The sequence below is a fragment of the Drosophila rhopaloa genome, unplaced genomic scaffold (assembly GCF_018152115.1).
Source record: "Drosophila rhopaloa isolate 14029-0021.01 unplaced genomic scaffold, ASM1815211v1 contig_3, whole genome shotgun sequence".
Lineage (NCBI taxonomy): Eukaryota > Metazoa > Arthropoda > Insecta > Diptera > Drosophilidae > Drosophila > Drosophila rhopaloa.
The window spans coordinates 459708-470615 of record NW_025335123.1 but is presented as its reverse complement, the minus strand read 5'-3'; the positions used below and the strand labels follow the sequence as shown (position 1 = coordinate 470615).

Below are 10908 nucleotides of genomic sequence, written 5' to 3'. Positions count from 1 at the left end.
AAAAATATATATGTATTTTACACTTTTCTGTTCGCTCCGAAACCTCAATTAAAAAAGAAAGGGACATTTAATTTATATAATAGAAGTATACTTCAAAAATGAAAAAATACCCCATAAGAAGATAACAAAAATAAATTAATTTTTTGAGATTCTAAGTATTTATTTCCATAAAAGTAGAACCCGGATTATCTTACATTTAATACATTTTTGGAAACCGACAAGAAACTATTTGTTTTCAGTGTTAATACCATATATTGACCGCAATTGTGGGTGGCGTGTCGTCGCCCTGCCTTCCCTTGGCCATAAGGTTTGTTTTGAGGTTTCGGGCCGCGTCTGGTTGGGATCGCTTTCGCTCGCTGCCTAAACACGAAACTCAATTAACTTGTTAATTTATTTGAAATTTTCTTTGTTTGTCCTTCGCCATTGAAAACCACTCTGGGGTTACCAAGGTGACGGTTCAGATGGAAGAGAGAGACGTTGCTTGGATGACGGCGGTTGGCTGTTCAGCCTCTGGTAACTTTGCAATCTGTTTCTCCAAAAGGGGTAAGGCACATTGACAAGCAAATAAACTGAAAGTTTATGAAACCAGTTTGAAACTGTGGATGATTTGGTGTGGCTGTTATCGAAAAATAAACCACAAAAATATGATTAGGGAATTTGAATCTACAAATTCTAATAGAAGAAAGTTTGTGCAACTCGAGCCAAGTGTCGATTTAATTGTAGCAATTGGTTTTAAATATTGAAAACACTTTTGCACATATACCACTTTTAGGGAGGTAACATATATGTATGTAATTTAAGATATTGTAAAGAATGTAGGTATGTGTGTACAATTGAATTTAGCCATAGCCATAGCAAGATATTAAATTCTGTTGTTTTATTTTTGGTCAAGTTTATATTAACATCACAATTAAAATCGTAACAATCGTTTTTCTAAAATGTACTATTCTAAAAAGTATATTACTTTTTTAAAAGAAAGTCGAATCTTTACCTCTTAGAAATATTTAAGCGACAGTGGCTCAATGGTCAGAGTACCAGGGTAGTAATCTGTGGGTCGTAAGTTTAAGTCCTGCTCTTCTAGTGAATATTTTTTCACATTAAATTATATTACCTTCTGCAAGGGTTTAAAAAAATTATAATTTACATATCTAAAGTACAATTATTTAGGATAATTAGTACTTAAACATTTTATAAATACATTTTTATTTTGATGAAAAGTAACTAGATTGAGGGAGCTTTAACAATATAAAGGGGCAATTTTAACATAATTTTTTTTAAGGAAACATTTCTTTAAAATAAACTTATTTGCCCTATTTTTATACAAATCTATAGAAGGTTGAGCCGCTTTACAGGTTTTTATCTTCAACGCAGTGGTGGCACTTGGGTTACGCCTCACTCCATTTAAATTTGCAACTAGCTAAGCAGTTCTGTCAATAATCTCTAACTTGGAGTTCCCCTTTGGCCGTCCTGATGCTCTGCGTCCAGTAGACGAGGATGAGGTGCGTGATCATATTAAGCGACTGATTATCAGTTAAGCTCATCATATGGACGCGATTGGCGGATAAGTAGCAAAGACTTAGCCCAGCTCCACTTTGTCCAAGATTTTTGAGTGGATTTTGTTGTAACGCCTTTGAAAAACTTTCAAAATGCCATTATGCTATCGAGCAAGTGCACAGAGAAGTTAACAATGTTCTGAGTGCTTTTAAAAATTACAAATACCGCTCAGCCCATTAACTTGGCGTAGGACAGTCATTTGATAGGGTTTGGCACGAAGGCTTATTCTAAAAACTAAAGCCACTTTTGCCGGAATGACTTTGGAAGCTCATTGTGTCATTCTTGGTTAAACTACCTGGACTACGCTCAATTCGTGTTGGTGTCCCGCAGGGAAACGTCCTTGGTCCGGACCTGTATACCATTTACACGTGGAATCTTCTAAGGTGCGGGTCTTCAGGGCCATTGTCCACCCGTCGTTAAACTGGGGAATCACTTGCTGGGCACTGCCTGTGATTCATCACTAAGCCGGGTACAGACGATTTTTGGGCGTTAGAGTGGGCGTGGTTTTTTGCTGCGTTGGTATAGCTAGAATCTGCATGTTAAATCCCAAATCTATAGGTCGTATAGTTTTCACGTTTTCGACATAGCTAGATCGACTCGTCCAGTGATCCTGATCAAGAATATATATACGAGTAACGGCGATAAAAATGCTCCTTTAGACCCCTTTATATATATTATCCGTATACATGGCTAGATCGACTCGTCTAGTAATCCTGATCAAGAATATACATACGAGTAACGGCGATAAAAACGCTCCTTTAAACCCCCCTTATATTTATAAGGTGTCATTCGAACAATTAAGGTTACTAACAAATAATTTATTGGAGCTGTGGGAGGAGCGAATAAGGAAAAGATAACAAGCCGGACAGATTTTTAAATTAGAAAGACTAAATTTGGAATTTCCAATTTTATTCGATAAATCTTCTTAAAAATGAGCTGCCAAAACTTTATTGTCTTTATTGTCAAATAGAGCTGACAAATGTTCAATTGATTAAATTGTTAGTTGGGGTTTTTTTGTGCTCATTTTAGTGTAGATCCGGTTGATTCTAGAATTTAGGCTGCCTTTTCAGCATTTGCAGTAAGATTAACTCGGATCTCTTAAATCGCGGCTTATCTAGTTTCCTGGTTGTTTTAACCACAATTCTTGAAACTTTTGCTTCAAAGTTAAAAGTTATCTCCCGGTTTCATTTTATTTATAATTGTCGTTTACCGTATTTTCTTGAGATTTTGTTATATAAATCAGCTGTTTCACAAATAAACCTTAAACTCTGTATAATTTGTTTTTAATTTTTCCAGTTTTATTTTAAATTGTTTCAAAAAATTTAAATATTGTTTTAACAGTTTCCATTTTATTAAAGTAATTCGCCCCGTATCATACTAAATTAAATTAAAATATTAAAAAAAGGAAATATAATTTTAAAAAAATGTTCAGTGCACTAATAGACTTTAATTTCGGCATCTCAATCGATGTATTATAAGTTACTCCTCCAGAATATTGTCGTGGTGTTTCATTCGGAACTTAAAAGGGTGAGTAATTTCCATGTGGATTGGGGATTTTGGTTAGCTAAAAATCGTTTACCGTTGCTCACTTTAAACTTTTAGGACGACTGGTGAAGGGGTGGTGGGTGGTTGCGCGGTGTGGGCAAAGTTCGGGCAAAGTTTTTGCTTGGTATAATTAAAACTAGGCAGGAACAGCGTCAAGACAAACGGAATTGTTTACATGTGTCTTTGTTACAGTTACAGTTATCCATTGGTGGCTGTGGATTGCGTGGGCGGTGGGTGGTGGTTAGTGAGTGGGGCTTTGAGGAGGTGTGACGAGCAAAGGAATATGTTATGTTTCAGCCTACAATTCAGCTGTTCGGTTTCAGCTGGAGGCATGTTTTTTCTGCCGGTCTGTTTATCCCTGTCAGTGCTGTCATTTCGTCATCTTTCAGGACAATTGCCCTTCCTAAGGAAATTTGTGCGCTTTTAAGAAGTAAATGAACACCAATTAAAAGAATGCCAAAAGGATCTATCAAATCGATGCATATATGCACATAAAACCACCTAAAAACATGTTACACCAACAATTTATATTTTCAGGAAAGCGAATTCAATCATTTTTAAACATTAATTACGGGCCAACGGATTCTTGTTTTATTTTGCTTATAACTCCACTCCAACAAATTGTACTCTCCAACTAGATCCAAATAAATGATCCAAAGATATTGAGTCATTAATAATTAAATTGAAACGCGAAAATTACTTTTCGTCCTTCATTTCAGTTTCTTTTGTCAACACTGATCCCGCTCTTTCTTTTTCTCTTTTCTTTCTTTTTCTCCTTTTTATCGCAGTTGCATATGTAAGACTTCCTGCTCACTCCTTTAGCGTCATCGTCATCGTTATCGTCATCGGCTTCGCTGAGTCATTTCGTTCACGCCCATTTTATTTAGCATTTTGTTGTTTTTTCGGTTTCCTGCGGTTTTTAATTAAAATTAACTTTGTTTATTTTGCGCTTTTACCCACGCCAACTCTCTCCCTCGTACATTCTCTCTTTTTGGCCTCCTCAGACAATGTGATGTTGACTTTGCCCGCGTCTTTCTTTTGCTCTCTCTCTCTCTTTGCTGATGTTGTGTTATTGTTGATGCTGTAGCTGCATGTAATTGCCGCCATTTGCGTTGTCGTCGCCTCTTCATCCTTTCCCATTGCCCTTCATCCTGCTCCCGCAAGTGTTGACACTTGACTATTCGGTGGCCAGAGTTAGCTATAGTAGGCAGGTGTCTGCAACTTTGGCTATTTTTGGCTCATTTATCTACAATCGAATCTTTAATGGACTTCGAGCTATAAACGATTTTACCTACATATGTACATATATTTTAACTTTCTATTTATTTAGTCAAGTATGTGAAGTTAGTATAAACAAGAAAGGAAAGCTAACTTCGGGCGGAGCCGAAGTTGATATACCCTTGCAGAATACTCTGTAAATTATATTCTCCAAAATTATTCATATGATGCATTCTTAATACTCAAAAATCCCAACTTCCTAACTTTAAAAACACCAAAGTTATGGCATTTCCAATCGTTCAGTTATATGGCAGCTATAAGATATAGTCGGCCGATCCTTATGAAATTTGGTAGGTCGGATCGATTGGCCAAAAATAAAACCCATAGAAAATTCCAACTTCCTAACTTAACAAACACCAAAGTTATGGCATTTCCGATTAATCAGTTATTTGGTAGGTCAGATTGATTGGCTAAATATAAGACCCATAGAAAATCCCAACTTCCTAACTTTACAAACACCAAAGTAATGGCATTTCCGATCAATCAGTTATATGGCAGCTATAGGATATAGTCGGCCGATCCCGGCCGTTCCGACTTATATACTGCGTGCAAAGGAAAGAAGGGTGTGTGCAAAGTTTCAATTCGATATCTTTAAAACTGAGAGACTAGTTTGCGTAGAAACAGACAGACGGACAGACGGACAGACAGACGGACAGACGGACATGGCTATATCAACTCAGGAGGTGATCCTGATCAAGAATATATATACTTTATAGGGTCGGAGATGTCTCCTTCACTGCGTTGCACACTTTTGACCAAAATTATAATACCCTCTGCAAGGGTATAAAAATTCAGATTCAAAGAATTCCTTTAGGATAAAAGGCTATCGTCAAACAACTATTTTATGTAGCTTAGGCTGGGTCCATAGTGAGTTAAAGGAAAAGTAAAGTTAAAAGGAGGTATGTAAAGTATCGACTTATGCAATATATAAGCTGGCTCGTTTGGAAGAGGTAGAGGTAGAGGTTTGTTAATTATATGCTCTTTGTTCTGTGTGAATATACTAAAATTTGTTATGTTAAAACTATAATCAACACCCCACTAACATTTTGCTATCAACAAATTATATATCTCTGAAAACAAGTTAATAAAACAAATACCATTATCACAAAGAATTTTGGTCAAGTGATACAAATAAAAATCTCCTCCCAAAATGTCTAATAACATAGTTGTTAAGAATAACATGTATTAAAATATTTTTTTTTAAGTTTTTTAACAAGTTTTATGCAGGTATCTTAAGCTAGTGAGTTGAATTTTGCCCGCGATAGCTGGCAGCACTGACTCCAGGTCCACCCCTCTCGCAATTTGTTGTTGTTAGTTTTACCTGTTGGCAGACAGACAAAAGCTTAACCAGCGGAAGAGAAGAGTTTTGCAATCATCGTCATCATCTCTCAGCGAGAGCGAACGGTACCTCCCCCCTCCGTCTCTTTTACTCGGCTTGTTTAACTTTTGTAAGTTTGTTAAAGTTTTTGTTATGCCTGCTGGTATTTGGTATTTACCCCGCTGGCCACCCCGCTGTCATTTTGATTAGTGCATTTTATTTGCATTCTGATGCAATTCACTTATTTGCAAAACTGATAAAGCTTTAGAACAGAGTTAACGGGTAGAATGGAAAGGGGAAGGATTGAGAGATGGTATAAACAAGATCTCAGTGATTTTGAGCTAGGGAAACTAGGGAACAAAACTAGTAGAATTAATACAATCGATGTTAGCACCTTATTGTATATGTAGCTCAACAAGTTCCTTATATCTTTTTATAAATAGATGAAACTAGAAAAAAAAAGTTCCGTAAGTTATGTTCTATAATTTATTTGACAATTTATGGTATTCGGAGTGTTTTGAAAGGTTCACTTCCTAGGACTGCACTCGTGGTAAAAGCGATCCATCCTCATGATCTCGTCGTTATACATATATGTAGTTAATTTATATGTTAGTGAACTATTCAGCGTGTTATCGCCTTTTGTTTAATATCATTTGATTTATTTGTCCCTTATGGAATATGACAATCATAGAAATTAGATACAGTGTCTTGGATTGGCACCAAGGGAATGGATCAAGACCAGATCCTAGGCCTGGCTCTCGTGGTAGAAGCGATCCATGCTGATGATCTCGTCGTTGGGCGCCATTAAATTAAGAGTCGGAGCCGTGGGCATCGCCTCCAGTCGAAGGCTGCTCACTGTGCGAATTGAGTGCCGATCGGCCATTGGATCGAACCCAATGCTGCAATTACGGCTGGCACTCCTTTCCAATTTAGGATGGGAGTGCGATGGCTCCTGCGACAGTTGTTGCGAAGGATGTTTGACCTCCAAGGACGGGTCCATAGAGCGTGCCTGCCTTTGCTTGACGTAGAGCTGCTCGAGGAGTTCCCGGAAGAGCGTGGGATTTACGTTGATGCTTACGCACATGAGCACAAACCAATCTCCGTATCCTGCATTGGCAAGGACCTCGCGAACATGCGCCTTGGGCATGCCGCGCAGGTGGGTGCGCAGCAGCTGGAGCCGTAACTCCGCGCAGCAGAAAAGCAGAAGCCGGTAGCAGATATTGATGGCCGCCAGCATCGCGATGAACAGGAACCACACGTACAGCACCGCGAAGATCTTCTCGTTCAGAATGTTTAGCGGCAGAACGCACAGGATGTCCAGGACATTCGGAGTACCGCTCGGCCCGTAAACAAACATCTCGCACTTGGCAACCTTGGGAAACACACGCGACGTCATAAGGTTCCACAGGTTCCAATCGTACACCGGTATGGCGGCCAGGGCGTGAATGTACTTGTGCCAGAACCCATTGAACACCACGTCCATCAGCCAGAAGTTAAGAATCTAAATCGGGAGGGGAAGATTTTAACATTTTAATGTTGACTTTATATTTAGCAAGTGTCATTATAAAAGTATTTGATTTGATTGCCTTTCCACCTATCTTGCAATATTCTGTGAGAGTACCACAAATTCCATTGCCCTATTTATTGTATAAAGGATCATCGCGAGTAATAAATGTTAGTTAAGCCCGAAAACACGGATTTTTCTTTATGTCCCTTGGGGACATGGGTTGAAATGGTTCAATAGTTTTGATTTTAATCACACACCGAATATCTACAATGCAAGGTTATTTTTATATCCTCGCAGAGGGTATTATAATTTCAGTCAAACGTTTGCAAGGCAGTGAAGGAGACATTTCCGACCCTATAAAGTATATATATTCTTGATCAGCATCACCAGGAGAGTCGATCTAGCCATGTCCGTCCGTCTGTCCGTTTCTACGCAAACTAGTTCCTCAGTTTTAAAGCTATCTGCTTGAAACTTTCCCAAAAGTTGTCTTTCTATTGCAGGTAGTATATAAGTCGGAACGAGCCGGATCATGCGACTATATCTTATAGTTGTCATATAACAGAACGACCGGAAATGCCATAACTTTGGTGTTTATACCCGTTACTCGTAGAGTAAAAGGGTATATTGTATTCGTGCAAAAGTATGTAACAGCTAGAAGGAAGCGTTTCCGACCCTATAAAGTATATATATTCTTGTTCAGGATCACTAGCCGAGTCGATCTAGCCATGTCCGTCTGTCCGTCTGTCTGTCCGTTCGTATGAACGCTGAGATCTCGGAAACTATAAAAGCTAGAAGATTGGCATTTTGCATGCAGATTCTAGGAGTTCCTACGCAGCGCAAGTTTGTTTCAAAAAGGTACCACGCCCCCTCGTCGGGGCACCCGACTATAGCGTTCTCTCTTGTTTTAAAGTTAGGAAGTTAGGATTTTCTATGGGTTTTATTTTTGGCCAATCAATCCGACCTACCAAATTTCATAAGGATCGGCCTACTATATCCTATAGCCGCGATATAACTGGTTAATCGGAAATGCCATAACTTTGGTGTTTGTAAAGTTAGGAAGTTAGGATTTTTTATGGGTTTTATTTTTGGCCAATCAATTCGACCTACCAAATTTCATAAGGATCAGCCGACTATATCCTATAGCTGCCATTGGAAATGCCATAACTTTGGTGTTTTTAAAGTTATGAAGTTGCGATTTTTTATTGGTTTTATTTTTGGCCAACCAATATTGCAATTTACAGAATATTCTGCAAGGGTATATCAACTTCGGCTCCGCCCGAAGTTAGCTTTCCTTTCTTGTTTATTATACGCTTGCATTTTTGTCAAAAGATTGCAACGCAGTGAAGGAACCATTTCCAACAGCATAAAGTATATGTAACTCCACTAGAAGAGTCGATCTAGCCATGTCCGTTCGTCTGTCCGTCAGTTCGTTTGTCCGTCCGTCTGTCCATCCTTTTGGAGCTATCTGGATGAAACTTTTCCAAAAGTCTTCTTTTTGTTACAGATAGTATTTAAGTCGATACGATCCGGGTCGAAAGAATAGATCATACAGGTCCCAAAAGAGTAATCGAAAAATAAATGAAAACAAACTATAGCTATAGTTGTTCTTTAGCATACACATATATATGTCGAGATATAGTATTACGTGTTTAATTTTATAAAAAATTTTCGAATATATCATGAAACTGCTATTGGAAGAATCGGCCAATTTATCGGATAATCGTCATAGCTTCATTTTTAAGCTTATACACATAAAGATCAAAATACAGAATATTAAATTTTTGTAATAGTTGCAAGGGTAAGGAGTAAGTTTTACTTTTTAACATAATTTACTTTAAATGTTTCAAATTCAACACAGAGAGTAAGTTTAGCATTCGAAAAATAACAATTATTTTGCATGTTTAAATGAAAAATAAAGTCTTAAACTAATAATGATAAAATTATTCACATCAAAAATCTTCTTTCCAGAAAAAAAAACAAGAGAGAACGCTATAGTCGGGTGCCCCGACTATCAGATACCCGTTACTCAGGTTAAGGGAGTGCGAGGGAGATGGAGATAGAAACTTTGATCACGCATAACTTTTTAACGAATGGTCCGATTTGAAAAATTTCTTCAACATTTCGATAGGTATTGATAAACACAATAAAACTGCAGTTTTACTTTTCCGAAATATTTAAATTTTTAAAATCGTATATAAGCGATTGTGGGCGTTAAAGGGGGTGTGGCACCTTTTTGAAACAAACTTGCGCTGCGTAGGAACTCCTAGAATCTGCATGCAAAATGCCAATCTTCTAGCTTTTATAGTTTCCGAGATCTCAGCGTTCATACGGACAGACAGACGGACAGACAGACGGACAGACGGACATGGCTATATCGACTCGGCTAGTGACCCTGATCAAGAATATATATACTTTATAGGGTCGGAAACGCTTCCTTCTAGCTGTTACATACTTTTGCACGAATACAATATACCCTTTTACTCTACGAGTAACGGGTATAATAAATAACAGTTAAATTTGGTCCCCCGCCCTGTTTATTCTCAGTCCAACTGGTACTGAGTGAATCGCATTAAAAGACTGTTAACTCACGCTGATGAGGAGATTAAGCAGCTCGCAGAAGGCGTACTTGATCGAGTAGCAGCAGTGGATTGGGGCGAAGTGGGCGCGGAAGTACTTGGTGAGCATCTGGAGGCGGGTATGGTAGGTGGCCTCTAGGATGAGGGCGTCGCCGACCTCGCAGCACAGCTGCTCCATGCGCTGCCCCTCCCACACCTTCCACAGAAACGAGGGGAAGTAAAAGAGCAGGGACTGGAAGAGCAGAATCATGAAGACCCACTGGTAGTAGCGCAGATACAGCCTCTTGGTGACGCCGCGCGTTTCGGGCCCTACGCCCTCGGCGATCGAGATGACCCGGGCGTACTGCTCGTTATGAGCCACCAGGGCGCGAAGGCTGCTCAGGTTGAAGGACTCGGCCGAGGACGAGTAGAAGGCGAAGTCCCAGCTGCTGGAGCTCCCCTTTTCGCCCTCGGCGGGCAGGATGTAGGTGCCCATGGTCCAGCAGTAGGACTGCACGTACTCCGTGTGCTTCTCGGAGCTGATGCAAAGGATCGGCTCCCCGAAGTACTGCTTCGCCGACAGCAAGAAGGTGCACGTCAGCAGGATAACGATGGTGCACTTCGAGTGCAGCGTGAAAATCGGGTCGTATATGCGCACCGTCTTGAGGCGCAAGTAATTGGAGAGGGGCTTCACGGCTGCGTACATCGCTCACTTCCTGGGGATTCGATTCGTTTCGGGATCTATAAAGCTAGAGCTTGCTTGGGCTCGATTATTTTTGGCTGTCCGGGTTTTCGTGTGACAGTATGCCTCTTTTGCCATTCTACGTCATGACTTAGAGTTGCCACACCCTCGATTAAGAAAATTATCAGCCTGGACTCGAAACAGGGATATTAATTGTACCATTTTCAACTGTGAACCTAACATTTTCTTTTTAAAATGAATTTTTGTAACCCCAGCATAATGTATATGATGTTTAAGTTACTAGTGTAAAATAACCAAATATATATAAACCAGAGACACAATATACCTTTGCTAGCTAATTTTAAAGTTCATAAATTGTTGATTCACTCCATCAATATAAACCTTTATTTGATTCTGCATTAAAACCATATTTCTTAAGTAACCCTTTCTGAAACACCGCTAAGCTGGT

The 10908-nt window shown here is 39.2% G+C and overlaps 1 protein-coding gene across 1 annotated transcript; it reads right to left on the bottom strand.

Moving 5' to 3' along the window:
- Positions 1-6440: 6440 nt before the first annotated feature.
- Positions 6441-10463, bottom strand: LOC108053520 (innexin inx6). The gene is made up of 2 exons (XM_044461262.1): positions 9792-10463; positions 6441-7196 (listed from the first exon to the last, which is right to left on the bottom strand). Exons 1-2 carry the CDS (start codon positions 10461-10463, stop codon positions 6441-6443), a joined length of 1428 nt encoding a protein of 475 aa, XP_044317197.1.
- Between the last annotated feature and the right edge of the window lie 445 nt (positions 10464-10908).